This window comes from Formica exsecta, unplaced genomic scaffold, assembly GCF_003651465.1.
Source record: "Formica exsecta isolate Colony F162 unplaced genomic scaffold, ASM365146v1 scaffold31, whole genome shotgun sequence".
Classification (NCBI taxonomy): Eukaryota; Metazoa; Arthropoda; class Insecta; order Hymenoptera; family Formicidae; genus Formica; species Formica exsecta.
This window is the reverse complement of record NW_021850355.1, coordinates 523,499-539,320: the sequence shown is the minus strand read 5'-3', so window position 1 is coordinate 539,320 and position 15,822 is coordinate 523,499. Positions and strand designations below refer to the sequence as shown.

The following is a 15,822-nucleotide window of genomic DNA, read 5'->3' as shown; positions in this document are numbered from 1 at the left end:
TATCGCGCGCTTAATCTAGCCATGTAGTTAGCTGGCTCTAAAATGGATCTAGGTGGCGCCACTGTACCAGCTAGAAAAGCGCTTATGAAAAACTTGATCCCTCTCAGGCTTCTTTTTGCCTCTGCCCATAATATAGGCTTGTGTGAATACACACGTGCTGCGTGTAGAGAATAAGCGTTTATTTAAAAATGGCGCTCTTAAATCGTGCCAATTTAAATTCTCTTTTATTATTAAATCACTGTTATTACAAATTCGCGACGGGTACGGTGAGATTAAAAACGCGCGGACGCATTTCACTATCGTCAAGTCTCATGCAAGAAAAGATTAAACAAAGTAAATATGACACAATTTTAACGTATAACCTATAAAGTCACAAATAATTCAGATTGTGCGTATATGTAATCTTTTTTTGTAGAAATGTACGTTAATTTTATCATAATTATTTCTCGAATACAATGTGATTTAATTTTCCGATATCTAATGTTTTTTTTTCTTTTTTTTTTCATATAACTACATCTATACACATAATGACATAATCTATGTTGCTGTCCGGTGATTTTGCAGGCTCAGAAAAGAAAACAGAATCAAATGTTAAAAGCACGATGTTTGAAACTACAATTGCCAACAGAAGAGATCAGGCACGTCGAAGTATATTGGTACAGGTATACTCGTTGAATTCACAAGACGATCTCCAGAGTTATTGTGCTCAATTTGGAGACATTTTAAGTATGCACCATTACCAAAAAGACAAGCAAAATAATTATATTTTGGTTGAATTTAAAGATCTAGTATCGATAAATGAAATTATTTCATCTGCTTCCTTTATGGGTGAAGATTTAATCGCCCCTGTAAAGTCATCAGTATTTTGGTTCCGCAAAGGACAATTTGTAGCTTTACATCATAAAAAAAATAATCAGGAAAAGATAATCTTATCTACAGAAAATGGTTGCACATGCCCTACTGAAAAGGAGATTTCAAACTTCTTACAGAATGCAAAATCGGTAATGTCATTAATATTATATTTATATTACAATTGTATGTTGGCATTATTTGAAATTGATATTCTTAATTTACAGATATCGGGACAAATAATAGATTTATATGAGGCATTAAAACTGAGCGATTTAGAAACAAGACTGAGATTTCACACTGCCCATCACCTGGAGCAATATTTCTCTAGATTATTTCAAAATACAAAAGTTTTACCATTTGGTTCCTCTTTGAACGGATTTGGGAGGAAAAGATGTGATCTTGATTTAGTTCTCATTTCCGATAAAGAAGTAAATATATTATAATATTTGATTCATCTAAACTCTCATGATTTTAATACTAAACGTTAATGAGATGTAACGTTTACATAGAACAATTCAGCGAGTAGACTGGTATTTCATACAAAACCTATGAAACTTAACGAGAGGCATGAAACAAAAGAATTTATGGGAATACTTGCAAGTACTATGCAACATTTCATCCCTGGCGTTCGTAATGTACGAAGAATCTTAGAAGCTAGAATACCTATAATTAAATTCCATTACGAATACACAAATATTGAATGCGACTTAAGCACAACGAATATGTAAGTTAAATTATATTTAAATATGATTTATGTAGAGATATAAATAGAGCTATATCTATCACAGATATATATAGAGCTAAGGATATTTTTATATATTTCCACAAAAAATTGCATATATATTATCAATACCGGTCTCTCTTTTAGGACTGCCGTATACATGTCCGAATTATTGAACTTATATGGAGAAATAGATTGGCGGGTAAGACCGCTTGTTACAGCAATACGGAAATGGGCAAAGAGTCAGGAGATAACATCTGATGTGCCAGGACAGTGGATAACAAATTTCTCTCTTTCATTATTGGTGCTCTTCTACTTACAACAGAAAGACATATTGCCGTCTTTAAAAGCCTTGAAATCGTATGCTAGTAAGTAAGACAAAATCACAATATCTGTATATATAGATTGACGAACTGTTTCTTTTTTATGTCTGTTTTTCTTTTTATAGCACGTGACGACATTCGTTGTACAGAGAATGGTATTGATTGCACCTTCCTGCGGAATCTTGAAAAATTGCCGCCCGAGTACAAGTATAAATCGAATCAAGACAATTTGGAGTCGCTGCTATATGGTTTCTTTGACTATATTTCGACGTTCAAGTTTCACATAAACGGGATATGTATTCGCGAGGGAGTGCCCATCCGGAAACCGTCGCACTCGCCGCTTCATATCACCAATCCCCTAGAAACGACGTTGAACGTGTGCAAGAACGTAAACATTTACGAGTTAAATCGCTTAAAGATGAAGGCACACGATGCATTATTGATATTAGAGACTACTCACAACTCCAGAAACGGCAACTGGGGCTTTATGGTTTTATTAAACATGAAAAACGTTGAGATAATGGATATGTTGAAGTTAAATAGCAGAAAAGAACAGAGCATCGCGGATTATTCGGAAGATAGTTCCCATGAAATTCCTGAAGTTAACGAAGTTGATATCAATCAATCAAAGAAGAAGAAAAAAACGGTATGATGTTTAGACAAATAGCGATGTTATATATACATTTCATCTCTGCAGAAATACACATGTCACATGTATTCCTGCATGAGACGCTTGCAACAATTTTTTTATATCGATGATTTGGGGTATTATTTAGTGATGATGTCAGAAAAACAGAGACATTTTAAGCAAGAATAAAAAAAGAAGAAAACACATGAAGAAGATATTTTGTTGCAGCCAGTTGTGAATACACTATTAGCTATTTGTTCATGTATATTATCTGTCCAGATGTGTGCGCACATTATCACATGCATAATGTGATGCAAACTCTTTGCACAAAATCACAACATTGTCATTTAATGTTATTAAAATATTAAGTAATTAAAAAATATGATAAAATTATCAGTAAGGTTAATATCTCTATTAATCACAATTCATAATTCAAATTACTATGATTCAACATCTTAAATATAATTCTTTAGAAGAATATTTTATAAACATTAATAACATTTGCCATCATACATACACTTTTCTCATACATTCCTCATTCATAAAATTCTGCTAACATACTGCTCCTTAAAATTTAATTTCTAGTAACAAATAAAAAGGGATTATATTCTCTCTAGTCATCTATGGCCATGTAATCTTTTGACGTTTTTTCATTAATGATTCCTGAAAGATTTCAGTACGTCCATTGTTACTGACATATCTAGTATCTAAAGTATTATTGAAATCTTATATTAAATAAATTATAATCTCTCGATATAAGAAAGTAAAATTAAAATTGAAATTAAAATCATTTAGAATCTTATCTGAATCATAGAGAATCATGATGATATGTACCTCGTTTTGCTCGTCGCATCTACGTTTGCTAATTCCATTGCAGGTAGTTTCTATTTTTGGTGTAGAACATACTCGGATTTTCTTATGCACTGATTTTGGATCATTAATAGGAAACTTTAATCTGTCCATCTGAGACAATTGGTATGTCCTTTTATTTCCTTTGTTTAAGTCTGCAGTTAAGCTATGCATATCGTTACTACTGAAAAAAATACAAATTGGAATTAACATAAGCAAATGTATACTTTGTTAGCAGATATTTTTACTTAAGAAGAACCCACCTTATAGCTATAACAGATTTGTCTGGTACCACATTTATCTCTGTATCCAAATTCTTAGCCCTTCCACATTGTCGTTGTGGTAAAGGCATGGCAACTCGTTTATACATCTCTAACAATTCGCTTTTACATAGTTTCTCAAAATTAAGAATCTCAATGCAACTCTGTGAAGAAAGAATATGCGTGTGCAATTAAGACACCTAAAATTCAAATATACCAGTGATACAAATGTTCCTTCATATAAATACAGTTACCGCAACGTAAATTAAGATGAAAAATTAATTGGTAATGCGCCTAATGCAAACTCGACCGCGTTTCTTTCATTTTTAAAAAATTATTTATTTTATTTCTCTAAAAATTAATATATAAAGTGTGTTTATAATCGTCATCCTGGTTTAACCTATATTTATTATTTACCAAAACATCGATTGAATAAATTGTGAAATATATCTTTTCTTACTTAAATAAAAGCGGATCAATGGATATCAAATGAGGAACAGATAAGTATTACGGAGACGCCCGAGAAGAAGAGTTTGTAAACACGCTTAACCTACGCGACGTGACTTACATTCTTTAAAATCTCGCGGAGTTGACGCTCTGATAACGACTCCGGATGCGTGAGCTCGTACGTGCCCAATTTCGACATGCTCGTGAACGTTTCTTCGCCGCGCCAGAAGAAAAGTTCGCGAACATCTCACACAAAACATGCGATTTAATAACCGCTTGTATCGGCCGTTATCGGGCCGCCCTTATCGCCTTATCGCCGATCGCCGCCACTATCCACTATCGAATGTATGCATGTGACGCATACATCGTATGCGTCAGAGCGTCCCAAGAAGTTTGATGCGACGTTTGACAGGCATTGTGTTACGATCTTTCAACTAGCGATTTTCGCAAGTTGAACATTCAGAAAGATTGCAATAATAATATATTATCTTTAATTATTATTAATTATTAATATTAATTAATAATTATTTATTATTTATATTATTTTTATATGATCTGTCATTTTCAATATATATGTATTACATAATCAAGGAGTACACTCATTATGCTTTTATCCTTATTAAATTCTGTAATGCGCCAAAAAAAAAATTAAATTAGTAATAAAAATTCGCATGTAAAGACCTGTGGCGAGTAAACTTGTTAATATCCAAATTATTTTACACAACGATTAATGATTCTTTAAATAAAATTGATCCCGGAACCTACCGACTGTCAATCGACTACTTTTATGGGTTTCTTTATATACGTCGCAATTAAAATTTCGATTCAAATATCGCGCGCTTAATCTAGCCATGTAGTTAGCTGGCTCTAAAATGGATCTAGGTGGCGCCACTGTACCAGCTAGAAAAGCGCTTATGAAAAACTTGATCCCTCTCAGGCTTCTTTTTGCCTCTGCCCATAATATAGGCTTGTGTGAATACACACGTGCTGCGTGTAGAGGATAAGCGTTTATTTAAAAATGGCGCTCTTAAATCGTGCCAATTTAAATTCTCTTTTATTATTAAATCACTGTTATTACAAATTCGCGACGGGTACGGTGAGATTAAAAACGCGCGGACGCATTTCACTATCGTCAAGTCTCATGCAAGAAAAGATTAAACAAAGTAAATATGACACAATTTTAACGTATAACCTATAAAGTCACAAATAATTCAGATTGTGCGTATATGTAATCTTTTTTTGTAGAAATGTACGTTAATTTTATCATAATTATTTCTCGAATACAATGTGATTTAATTTTCCGATATCTAATGTTTTTTTTTCTTTTTTTTTTCATATAACTACATCTATACACATAATGACATAATCTATGTTGCTGTCCGGTGATTTTGCAGGCTCAGAAAAGAAAACAGAATCAAATGTTAAAAGCACGATGTTTGAAACTACAATTGCCAACAGAAGAGATCAGGCACGTCGAAGTATATTGGTACAGGTATACTCGTTGAATTCACAAGACGATCTCCAGAGTTATTGTGCTCAATTTGGAGACATTTTAAGTATGCACCATTACCAAAAAGACAAGCAAAATAATTATATTTTGGTTGAATTTAAAGATCTAGTATCGATAAATGAAATTATTTCATCTGCTTCCTTTATGGGTGAAGATTTAATCGCCCCTGTAAAGTCATCAGTATTTTGGTTCCGCAAAGGACAATTTGTAGCTTTACATCATAAAAAAAATAATCAGGAAAAGATAATCTTATCTACAGAAAATGGTTGCACATGCCCTACTGAAAAGGAGATTTCAAACTTCTTACAGAATGCAAAATCGGTAATGTCATTAATATTATATTTATATTACAATTGTATGTTGGCATTATTTGAAATTGATATTCTTAATTTACAGATATCGGGACAAATAATAGATTTATATGAGGCATTAAAACTGAGCGATTTAGAAACAAGACTGAGATTTCACACTGCCCATCACCTGGAGCAATATTTCTCTAGATTATTTCAAAATACAAAAGTTTTACCATTTGGTTCCTCTTTGAACGGATTTGGGAGGAAAAGATGTGATCTTGATTTAGTTCTCATTTCCGATAAAGAAGAATCGACTACTTTTATGGGTTTCTTTATATACGTCGCAATTAAAATTTCGATTCAAATATCGCGCGCTTAATCTAGCCATGTAGTTAGCTGGCTCTAAAATGGATCTAGGTGGCGCCACTGTACCAGCTAGAAAAGCGCTTATGAAAAACTTGATCCCTCTCAGGCTTCTTTTTGCCTCTGCCCATAATATAGGCTTGTGTGAATACACACGTGCTGCGTGTAGAGGATAAGCGTTTATTTAAAAATGGCGCTCTTAAATCGTGCCAATTTAAATTCTCTTTTATTATTAAATCACTGTTATTACAAATTCGCGACGGGTACGGTGAGATTAAAAACGCGCGGACGCATTTCACTATCGTCAAGTCTCATGCAAGAAAAGATTAAACAAAGTAAATATGACACAATTTTAACGTATAACCTATAAAGTCACAAATAATTCAGATTGTGCGTATATGTAATCTTTTTTTGTAGAAATGTACGTTAATTTTATCATAATTATTTCTCGAATACAATGTGATTTAATTTTCCGATATCTAATGTTTTTTTTTCTTTTTTTTTTCATATAACTACATCTATACACATAATGACATAATCTATGTTGCTGTCCGGTGATTTTGCAGGCTCAGAAAAGAAAACAGAATCAAATGTTAAAAGCACGATGTTTGAAACTACAATTGCCAACAGAAGAGATCAGGCACGTCGAAGTATATTGGTACAGGTATACTCGTTGAATTCACAAGACGATCTCCAGAGTTATTGTGCTCAATTTGGAGACATTTTAAGTATGCACCATTACCAAAAAGACAAGCAAAATAATTATATTTTGGTTGAATTTAAAGATCTAGTATCGATAAATGAAATTATTTCATCTGCTTCCTTTATGGGTGAAGATTTAATCGCCCCTGTAAAGTCATCAGTATTTTGGTTCCGCAAAGGACAATTTGTAGCTTTACATCATAAAAAAAATAATCAGGAAAAGATAATCTTATCTACAGAAAATGGTTGCACATGCCCTACTGAAAAGGAGATTTCAAACTTCTTACAGAATGCAAAATCGGTAATGTCATTAATATTATATTTATATTACAATTGTATGTTGGCATTATTTGAAATTGATATTCTTAATTTACAGATATCGGGACAAATAATAGATTTATATGAGGCATTAAAACTGAGCGATTTAGAAACAAGACTGAGATTTCACACTGCCCATCACCTGGAGCAATATTTCTCTAGATTATTTCAAAATACAAAAGTTTTACCATTTGGTTCCTCTTTGAACGGATTTGGGAGGAAAAGATGTGATCTTGATTTAGTTCTCATTTCCGATAAAGAAGTATAAATATATTATAATATTTGATTCATCTAAACTCTCATGATTTTAATACTAAACGTTAATGAGATGTAACGTTTACATAGAACAATTCAGCGAGTAGACTGGTATTTCATACAAAACCTATGAAACTTAACGAGAGGCATGAAACAAAAGAATTTATGGGAATACTTGCAAGTACTATGCAACATTTCATCCCTGGCGTTCGTAATGTACGAAGAATCTTAGAAGCTAGAATACCTATAATTAAATTCCATTACGAATACACAAATATTGAATGCGACTTAAGCACAACGAATATGTAAGTTAAATTATATTTAAATATGATTTATGTAGAGATATAAATAGAGCTATATCTATCACAGATATATATAGAGCTAAGGATATTTTTATATATTTCCACAAAAAATTGCATATATATTATCAATACCGGTCTCTCTTTTAGGACTGCCGTATACATGTCCGAATTATTGAACTTATATGGAGAAATAGATTGGCGGGTAAGACCGCTTGTTACAGCAATACGGAAATGGGCAAAGAGTCAGGAGATAACATCTGATGTGCCAGGACAGTGGATAACAAATTTCTCTCTTTCATTATTGGTGCTCTTCTACTTACAACAGAAAGACATATTGCCGTCTTTAAAAGCCTTGAAATCGTATGCTAGTAAGTAAGACAAAATCACAATATCTGTATATATAGATTGACGAACTGTTTCTTTTTTATGTCTGTTTTTCTTTTTATAGCACGTGACGACATTCGTTGTACAGAGAATGGTATTGATTGCACCTTCCTGCGGAATCTTGAAAAATTGCCGCCCGAGTACAAGTATAAATCGAATCAAGACAATTTGGAGTCGCTGCTATATGGTTTCTTTGACTATATTTCGACGTTCAAGTTTCACATAAACGGGATATGTATTCGCGAGGGAGTGCCCATCCGGAAACCGTCGCACTCGCCGCTTCATATCACCAATCCCCTAGAAACGACGTTGAACGTGTGCAAGAACGTAAACATTTACGAGTTAAATCGCTTAAAGATGAAGGCACACGATGCATTATTGATATTAGAGACTACTCACAACTCCAGAAACGGCAACTGGGGCTTTATGGTTTTATTAAACATGAAAAACGTTGAGATAATGGATATGTTGAAGTTAAATAGCAGAAAAGAACAGAGCATCGCGGATTATTCGGAAGATAGTTCCCATGAAATTCCTGAAGTTAACGAAGTTGATATCAATCAATCAAAGAAGAAGAAAAAAACGGTATGATGTTTAGACAAATAGCGATGTTATATATACATTTCATCTCTGCAGAAATACACATGTCACATGTATTCCTGCATGAGACGCTTGCAACAATTTTTTTATATCGATGATTTGGGGTATTATTTAGTGATGATGTCAGAAAAACAGAGACATTTTAAGCAAGAATAAAAAAAGAAGAAAACACATGAAGAAGATATTTTGTTGCAGCCAGTTGTGTGTACTATAATATGTGCATTGTGAAAATAGGAGAAAAATGTACATAAAATATTGATATTATATATATGAATCATAAATAAATACGGCTGCGTTCCGATATTCACTGCCAATACTGAAAATTTATAGTGAATGTGATGTAAATTATAGATTTTCAGTACTGGCAGTGAACATCGGAAGCTTACAGCTGTATCATAACGCAACCTACGTGTCTGCTGTAACATAATGCAATCAGTTACCGGGTTAATTTATTCATTTATATTCCTGGACACTCTCTGTTATATTCTGGACACTTTCTCGAAAATTATGGCTAAAATGTTTTTTTGCGTTTCATCTGTCAAAGTTTCTAGTTTTATGTGCAACAACCGATAAAATTTGACATATATACCAAGCGTCATATTTCTATCATGTTTTACACATGACATATAAGTGCGAGTATTTGTTCAATTAAACGAAGACGTGCGCCCCTTTCACATACACAAATGCGGTATATAAATCAAGGATATATTTATTAACTTGTATATATTTTACTATACCAGTAAATCGACATTTCTCATACATGCTTACAGTGTATATTCGCTATAATTAGAACGTTCATTATAATCCTCGCTGAAGATTATAAATTTTCGTTCTTGGTTAAATTCGAAACAACGATTAACGATCGTATTGACTTTCACAAGGAAGAGCCGATTCCTCGTAACACCGATTATATACTTTGCGTATATCTCTCGCTTTAGATAATTGTGAATATTATCGTTACGTGACAATCGATAACGTATGATCGTGAAGCGCCCGCGCGACGACACATCCATTGAAGGGCGATCTGAATTTATAATGCGATTGGCGATTACGAGTGAACGCGCTCAAATTAGGCTATTCTTCGCGAACAAATATCGTCGATTAAATTTGTAACGTATCTTGAGATTGGCAGTGTTGTTTATACTAACTATAAGAATTACCGTTTATTCGGCCGATCGAATTGCGCGACGTACTTTTCTGGACTATGCATCTGACCCGTTGACGTTCAAAGATAAAAAAATCTCGTGTAAAGTGATTAAACAGATTCGTGTAATTTTAACGAAAAAACGAAAATATACAGGACTTTTTCGTGTGAAAATAATAATAAAACCGAAATAATATCTGCGTCAGGGTAAAAGAACGAGATAAACATTATCTGTTTAGATATTATTTAAATTGCAACGTCAACCGCGGTTCTTCTGCAATTATTGTACATTATATACGCGCGTTTTTTTTTTATCCGAAAACTTTTTTTTTTCTCGCTATCCCTAATCAAGGCTCTACGTGTATCAACCACCCCAGGCAGGTCGCAGATCAACAATACGAGTAGCGGATAACGCATGATACTCTCCTTTTTTTCTCCGTTATCGTCTGATTTATAAGATAGGCAGCGATACTGACCTTCGGCGCTTTTTCATTATCAAGTGCAATTAAAATCGCTATAAAAAGTGTCCGCGAGAGCTGCATGTCGTCACACACGGTACAACTCTAACACGCGAGACACACACATAATATGAATCTCGAAAATTCGGAATAATACAAATACATCACGCATTTGGTCGGGATCTGAAAGAAATTTGATAGTCTCTCGAAAAGGAATATAAAGACGAAAGTGCACTTGTCTCGAAGGTGCTTCTCAACGGCTATTCTTTTCTTAAGACAGATATTTATATATCGCGCAATAGATTTTTTTCATTATTGTGTTTTCATATATTTTTTTATATGATTATTATTATTATTATTATATTATAATATCGATAGAATGTCCAAAATCTTCGAAAAACCGACAGTCGTCGGCTCTCGCAACAATACGCGTTCCGTTCCTAATAAATAACAAGTATATACTCAAACCTCGTGGGGGCACGGTGTGTTTAGTCTTTCGATAATTTTCTTTATCTAGGCTCGCGCGGATATCTATTCGAGATATCTTCGGATAAATAACTCTTCACATTACTCTGTTACGCGCGAAGAAGAGAAGGAGCTGCAAAAGGATCGAAAACGACGGAAAGTGCCTTATTAATTCGTCTTGCTCTTACGATGATGACGGTGATGATGCAAATGATGATGTCGCAGTTGAGAGCGCGTCTCCTGCACGGCCGCTACCAAAGTGCGCACTGCTTCCTCATGACCCTCGAAGCTGTCCGCTTTCTTCAGCTGACCTAGAGACGACGCCCCCGCTCCCGCACCCTCGCCACCACTGCGCTTGCTCTTGGGCCGCGGAAAGGTCTCCCAGGAACGCTGCTTCTGCACGAGAGACGACGACGTCCGTGACGTCGGTCCGATCAAAACGACCAGGGTTTTCCGGGGGTCCTGCGCGACGGATTGTTGACCTACCGTCCCATCGGCGATGCTCGATCGCCTGCTGTTGCCGGAACCAGTCGTACTCAGGCTGTCGCAGCTGGCTCGTCGCCGCCTCCTCGCATCGCTGGCCGCCTTCGCGCCTTCGGCGTAGAATAACTCCTCGGAATCGCTAGCTGGATAGATCTTGGCGGCTTTGCCGCTGACGGGAATTGGCGGTATCTGCTCGTCCGCTGGTACCGCATGCACCTGCGCCTGCACGCGCTTTTTGGCCTCACCCATGCTCGAAGCCTCCGAAATTCGTTGATACTCGCCTTCATCTCCTGCTGGAAGCACGTGTCTTTTCTTAGAGGACTATTTCGACTCTTGTTCGATAGAGGCGATTGCATGATTTAATAATAATTTGCTACGACAGCAAATGAGATACTTATATATTTTCTGTGAAAAATACGCGACAGATGTTACATCTCTTATCTCTTAATGTATATTTACATATATATTGTGTGTGCTGCGAACGGTGAGCGACTTTATGTATTTGGTTGTCGGACGTTTATCGCCTCTAAGTCTAAACCCGATATTTCGCCCCCGATCCCGCCCCCCTTCCCTTTCCCAGTGGACTACAAAGGAAGACCTGTGTGTCATAATGTATCAGTATTCGTTTGCGCAAGACAATTCGATGCGATTCACTCGTACCACTCCTTACCAATGTGAGATTGCGACTGCGAATCGGTACACCTCTCTGCCTGATCGAGCCCCTCTGCGGACGTGTCACCAGTACTGCCTTTCAAGGAGCGATACAATGACCGCATCTTACTACCGGACGAATGTCCGGGCGGTGTCTTCGGCTTCGCGCTGTCGGGCGATTTGCGCGAGCGCCGACTCTGACTGCGATCGCGACCGTCCTCTCTGCCGGGCGATTTCTTACGATCTTCCTTCTGCGTTCTGGCCTTCTCGATCAATTGACTAAGCACACCCCTCTTCGGATCGGTTGACTTGGCCGTCCCGTACACGACTATGTTGCCGCTCGAGTCCAATACAGCGCCCACGCCACCGGACGGTGTACGACATCGTGTCGGGATTTCCTTTGTTTCTGCGAACAGAGATTTTACGACTAATTAATGCTAATTTTGCAACAAACGCATCTAACTTGGCGACTTTGTTATTTTATCGATCGAAGAAACATCGAGAGATATATTTTCTCTCACCCTTCATATATAGCGCGTTGTCGGCACTCGTGGCGGTGCTACGAGAATGACGATGTTCCTTCGTCGGTGCCTGACCTTGCGGATGCGGCGGCGGTTCCTGCATCTGTAAGCGCGCCAGATGATCCAACAAAGCCTGTAGATGCTGATTGTCGGCGGCGTCTGCTGCGGCCAGACTCACTTCTCCGGCGCCGATGCCCGTGGAGAACGACTTTACGAAGGGCTCCAGGTGCTGAGCGAGCGCTTGCAATTTCTTCACTTCGCTCCTCAACGATAATATATCGTTCATCTACAAATAAAAGTAAGTTAGAAAAATAGAAAGAAAGATGCAACGAGAACTTGATGAAAAGAACGCACTTGCGAATGAAAGATTTCTTTTTCTATGTGAATCCTACACACTTGCTCCTCCCAGAGCGCATCAAAGACATTTCTGAGTCGCTCTAGTTCTATCTGATGATGCTCCAGCTGTTGTTCTAACAGGCGGCAATCCCTCGCCACATGGTCATAACGCGTACCCAACGGCGGAGTATTTGCTCTCTTCAAGACGGAGACGTCCCGTTGCAACTCACCCAATCGTTCCTTCACTGTCATCAGTTGTTGACTCAGTTCCTTCAACTGGGTATCAAAAGTCCGACAATGATTGGAGAACGGGCCGCCATCAATTCCGCCCTTCGACGGTAGCTTTTGAGTAGTCTTGCTGCTCTGTTGGAAAAATGTATTCCTGCCGTGTGAAAACGCGAATGATATGCACAGCGCATTAGAGTCATAATTTTACATTTGCGTTCTGTATTAACTCTCATCATCGACTATGTGAAACTATCTAATAATCTAAAGATCCTGTAAAGGAAACTCAATTCCGTTCAAGATATATTAATCGGTACGCTACAAGGAGTGAGTACTCCTCTACTCTCTTTTTCTCCGACTACTACAGCTATCGCCATATACACAATCAGTACAAAAGCCATACATCGTATATATCGACTAAAATCCTGTGAACAAAAAAAATACTTACACGGAAGAATGTGCACGCGAGAGAATGGCAGCGAAAAGGAAACTCGTAATACAAAAGTAAAGGCGATCACGATGAGAATCATCATCATCAATCGACTGTGAGATTTCTCGTTTCATCCGCACGTACCTGAAGCATCTGCGATTCCGTTGTCTGACCCAACATGTGACCGGCTGGTGTTTGATCGTATAGAGATTCGGCGGCGGCGGCGGCTTTCGCGATTTGCGTTTGCCCTATGTAGGGTTGCAGAGCGCGAGCAAAATCGGCGCGATAATTCGTCCTGATGTGGGCGGCGAGCAGGGGCGGTCGCGATGGATGCCCGAGCTGTGCGACGCGGCTCAGCCGCTCCAACATCGGATGCGCCAGTTCAAGGAACTGATACTTAGTCGCGCCGCTGGTGAACGCGGTGCACAGCATCAGGTGCATCTGCAGCACAGGTAACGCGCTACCCAGTGATAGTAGCTGCGCGCGCACCATACGCTCCTTGGTCTCAAACTGACGTTGCAGCTCCGTGAGTACGTACGCGTGCGTCTTGGTGATCGCCTCTTGCATGCCCTGACAGAACGCGCCTAAGGCGCGCTTCTCAGACTCGAGACTGTGGCGTAGCTCGTCTAGCTGGGATTTGAGCGCCAGCACGCCATCCCTGATGCCAGCCTGGAGCTCGCAGATGGAATTTACCGCGCGTTCCATCTTTTTTGAGGCCTGTTGCCAGGCACTCTCTATATCCACGCAATGCACCCGCGCGTCCGCGGGCGTGTCGCGGAAACACGTGGCGCACAGCATGCACTTGGCGCTCTGGCTATACATTATATACTGCTCCCCGTGGGTCGGACAACGACGTTGAGTGTCCTTGGCACATTTGCTCATGTGCACCACTTCGTGGGTAGAGAACATTTTGGCGCGATGAGTGTGCTCTCTACAATGGGTGCAAAGCGCTTGTCCTGTAAACGTATGAAATTCCTTTTTCTTTTCTTTATGTATATAGCGCAACTTAACAATAACAAGAAAAGAAAATATCTCCGTAGAACGTACCGCACGTTGTGCAAAAGTACATAGTAGACTTGTCGCGCTTGTCGCAATTGGCACAGGGTGGATTCTCAGAATTCGCCAATTCCACCAATTGATGTATCAGCTGATCGGGTGGTGGTAACTGCGCTCCATCCTTTAACTGCGTCTGTTGTCTGCATATTTCATCACGGAATATTAGAAAATTGCGTGCAATATTATTATTGAATATCAATTATACATAAATACAATTATAATTATAACATAAGAATATTTATTCATCGAAAAGCAGAGTTTAATGAATAAATCGTGAATAATAAACGATACTCAACTTATCGCCCAATGTGAGAATTATCCTGAACAAACATGAATGTTTTTTAATGTTGTACATGTAAATAGTAAAGTGTACTGTAAAAACATTTTTGTAATTGAATTTTCCAAGTATCACTCTGTCTTTAGAAAATATAGATATAAATAAATTTTTAATTTTATGATGAATCGATCAAACAAATGAGAAATTTAAATTTGAGCCTGCACAAAAGACCAATAACGATATATGTGCATGTGAATTTTAATCACTGGACAAATCGTGGCATCATTATCTACCCGCAGATGGGACACTTGATCGTTCCGTCGATGTGCGGGCCATGTATGCAACGCGCGCAGAAGGTGTGGAAGCAAGAGAGCAGGCAGGGCTCGTTGTAGTAATCGTGGCAGAGACCGCAGGTGAGGGGGTTCCTGGGCCCGCCGCCCGGCACGCCCGTCGTGCCATCGTCGCCGACCCCATCACCGACCGCCGAGCCCGAGCTCGCCATCGTCGTCGGCGTCACTCGGCCACCCTGAGCGCCCGTTGACCGCGGACGCGCGCGAACCACGACACGCGCCTTCCGCCCTCCTTCACGACACCGCTCCCTGTCCCATGCTCGCGTACCCCTCTGCAGCAAAGAACGGATGCGGTTTATCGGGATGCTGCGCGCGCGTAACTTACCGCGAGACAGCATGGACAAATCGGCATCCACGCGACAATGGGATGGTGACGCGAATATCGCGGACAACGAAATTTAGAATGATGTTTACCCCTAGACGGCGCGTTGGCCCGCCCGCAGAGAGCCCCGACCAGAGAGGGTGGTTTATCGGTTGCTGCTCGCTCGGCCCGTCATTCTGACGTAGCGCGCGCTCGCCGCGACCAGCCTTTGCGTCTCTGCGCAACTGACGATTACTGAGCACTGACGTCACCATCGCCTACCGCCCCTTTCTCATCCCTCACATACACACACACACA

General features: G+C 38.7%; 5 protein-coding genes across 15 annotated transcripts; 3 read left to right on the top strand and 2 right to left on the bottom strand.

Annotated features, from left to right (window-relative positions):
* The first annotated feature begins 137 nt into the window (after window positions 1–137).
* Window positions 138–2,742, top strand: LOC115237823 (poly(A) RNA polymerase, mitochondrial-like). 3 transcript variants are annotated; one of them, XM_029811122.1, is made up of 7 exons: window positions 139–333; window positions 565–726; window positions 940–1,001; window positions 1,077–1,280; window positions 1,362–1,576; window positions 1,721–1,941; window positions 2,022–2,742. In XM_029811122.1, exons 1-7 carry the CDS (start codon window positions 189–191, stop codon window positions 2,546–2,548), a joined length of 1,536 nt encoding a protein of 511 aa, XP_029666982.1. In that variant the 5' UTR covers window positions 139–188; the 3' UTR covers window positions 2,549–2,742. The 3 variants fall into 3 exon arrangements, with proteins under 3 accessions (XP_029666979.1, XP_029666982.1, XP_029666981.1); XM_029811119.1 differs by having other exon boundaries at window positions 138–333; window positions 565–1,001; XM_029811121.1 differs by lacking the exon at window positions 139–333 and adding an exon at window positions 336–419 and having other exon boundaries at window positions 565–1,001.
* A 25-nt stretch (window positions 2,743–2,767) lies between these two features.
* On the bottom strand, window positions 2,768–4,672 carry LOC115237827. 4 transcript variants are annotated; one of them, XM_029811129.1, is made up of 4 exons: window positions 4,202–4,672; window positions 3,637–3,797; window positions 3,359–3,557; window positions 2,768–3,231 (listed from the first exon to the last, which is right to left on the bottom strand). In XM_029811129.1, the coding sequence occupies exons 1-4, from the start codon at window positions 4,277–4,279 to the stop codon at window positions 3,178–3,180; spliced, it is 492 nt and encodes a 163-aa protein (XP_029666989.1). In that variant the 5' UTR covers window positions 4,280–4,672; the 3' UTR covers window positions 2,768–3,177. The 4 variants fall into 4 exon arrangements, with proteins under 4 accessions (XP_029666989.1, XP_029666991.1, XP_029666993.1 ...); XM_029811131.1 differs by having other exon boundaries at window positions 3,359–3,554; window positions 4,202–4,635; XM_029811133.1 differs by having other exon boundaries at window positions 2,779–3,187; window positions 3,359–3,554; window positions 4,202–4,598.
* Window positions 4,673–5,038: 366 nt separating this feature from the next.
* LOC115237790 (poly(A) RNA polymerase, mitochondrial-like) lies at window positions 5,039–6,262 on the top strand. The gene is made up of 4 exons (XM_029811065.1): window positions 5,039–5,243; window positions 5,475–5,636; window positions 5,850–5,911; window positions 5,987–6,262. Exons 1-4 carry the CDS (start codon window positions 5,099–5,101, stop codon window positions 6,260–6,262), a joined length of 645 nt encoding a protein of 214 aa, XP_029666925.1. The 5' UTR covers window positions 5,039–5,098.
* A 121-nt stretch (window positions 6,263–6,383) lies between these two features.
* Window positions 6,384–9,566, top strand: LOC115237824 (poly(A) RNA polymerase, mitochondrial-like). 3 transcript variants are annotated; one of them, XM_029811125.1, is made up of 7 exons: window positions 6,385–6,581; window positions 6,813–6,974; window positions 7,188–7,249; window positions 7,325–7,528; window positions 7,612–7,826; window positions 7,971–8,191; window positions 8,272–9,566. In XM_029811125.1, the coding sequence occupies exons 1-7, from the start codon at window positions 6,437–6,439 to the stop codon at window positions 8,796–8,798; spliced, it is 1,536 nt and encodes a 511-aa protein (XP_029666985.1). In that variant the 5' UTR covers window positions 6,385–6,436; the 3' UTR covers window positions 8,799–9,566. The 3 variants fall into 3 exon arrangements, with proteins under 3 accessions (XP_029666983.1, XP_029666985.1, XP_029666984.1); XM_029811123.1 differs by having other exon boundaries at window positions 6,384–6,581; window positions 6,813–7,249; XM_029811124.1 differs by lacking the exon at window positions 6,385–6,581 and adding an exon at window positions 6,584–6,667 and having other exon boundaries at window positions 6,813–7,249.
* On the bottom strand, window positions 9,501–15,771 carry LOC115237822 (RING finger protein 207-like). Of its 4 annotated transcripts, none has more exons than XM_029811118.1 (8): window positions 15,618–15,771; window positions 15,147–15,475; window positions 14,568–14,716; window positions 13,665–14,476; window positions 12,884–13,228; window positions 12,530–12,815; window positions 12,028–12,414; window positions 9,501–11,650 (listed from the first exon to the last, which is right to left on the bottom strand). In XM_029811118.1, exons 2-8 carry the CDS (start codon window positions 15,353–15,355, stop codon window positions 11,043–11,045), a joined length of 2,796 nt encoding a protein of 931 aa, XP_029666978.1. In that variant the 5' UTR covers window positions 15,356–15,475; window positions 15,618–15,771; the 3' UTR covers window positions 9,501–11,042. The 4 variants fall into 4 exon arrangements, with proteins under 4 accessions (XP_029666978.1, XP_029666977.1, XP_029666975.1 ...); XM_029811117.1 differs by lacking the exon at window positions 15,618–15,771 and having other exon boundaries at window positions 9,501–11,270; window positions 11,361–11,650; window positions 15,147–15,410; XM_029811115.1 differs by lacking the exon at window positions 15,618–15,771 and having other exon boundaries at window positions 15,147–15,541.
* Window positions 15,772–15,822: the final 51 nt, after the last annotated feature.

Excerpts from the sequence above, each read along its gene's own strand:
- LOC115237823 (XM_029811119.1), top strand. The coding sequence starts at position 189 with ATGGCGCTCTTAAATCGTGCCAATTTAAATTCTCTTTTATTATTAAAT. Across the intron at positions 334-564 it reads GCAAGAAAAGATTAAACAAA|GCTCAGAAAAGAAAACAGAA; the intron begins GTAAATATGACA and ends GTGATTTTGCAG. Across the intron at positions 1,577-1,720 it reads GACTTAAGCACAACGAATAT|GACTGCCGTATACATGTCCG; the intron begins GTAAGTTAAATT and ends TCTCTCTTTTAG.
- LOC115237827 (XM_029811129.1), bottom strand. The coding sequence starts at position 4,279 with ATGTCGAAATTGGGCACGTACGAGCTCACGCATCCGGAGTCGTTATCA. Across the intron at positions 3,798-4,201 it reads TCCGCGAGATTTTAAAGAAT|AGTTGCATTGAGATTCTTAA; the intron begins GTAAGTCACGTC and ends CTTTCTTCACAG. Across the intron at positions 3,232-3,358 it reads GATGCGACGAGCAAAACGAG|ATACTAGATATGTCAGTAAC; the intron begins GTACATATCATC and ends ATAATACTTTAG.
- LOC115237790 (XM_029811065.1), top strand. The coding sequence starts at position 5,099 with ATGGCGCTCTTAAATCGTGCCAATTTAAATTCTCTTTTATTATTAAAT. Across the intron at positions 5,637-5,849 it reads TCAATTTGGAGACATTTTAA|AAAATGGTTGCACATGCCCT; the intron begins GTATGCACCATT and ends TCTTATCTACAG. Across the intron at positions 5,912-5,986 it reads TCTTACAGAATGCAAAATCG|ATATCGGGACAAATAATAGA; the intron begins GTAATGTCATTA and ends CTTAATTTACAG.
- LOC115237824 (XM_029811123.1), top strand. The coding sequence starts at position 6,437 with ATGGCGCTCTTAAATCGTGCCAATTTAAATTCTCTTTTATTATTAAAT. Across the intron at positions 7,529-7,611 it reads TTCTCATTTCCGATAAAGAA|AACAATTCAGCGAGTAGACT; the intron begins GTATAAATATAT and ends ACGTTTACATAG. Across the intron at positions 7,827-7,970 it reads GACTTAAGCACAACGAATAT|GACTGCCGTATACATGTCCG; the intron begins GTAAGTTAAATT and ends TCTCTCTTTTAG.
- LOC115237822 (XM_029811115.1), bottom strand. The coding sequence starts at position 15,541 with ATGCTGTCTCGCGGTAAGTTACGCGCGCGCAGCATCCCGATAAACCGC. Across the intron at positions 14,477-14,567 it reads GTACTTTTGCACAACGTGCG|GACAAGCGCTTTGCACCCAT; the intron begins GTACGTTCTACG and ends ATACGTTTACAG. Across the intron at positions 11,651-12,027 it reads GCAGTCGCAATCTCACATTG|CAGGAGATGAAGGCGAGTAT; the intron begins GTAAGGAGTGGT and ends ACGTGCTTCCAG.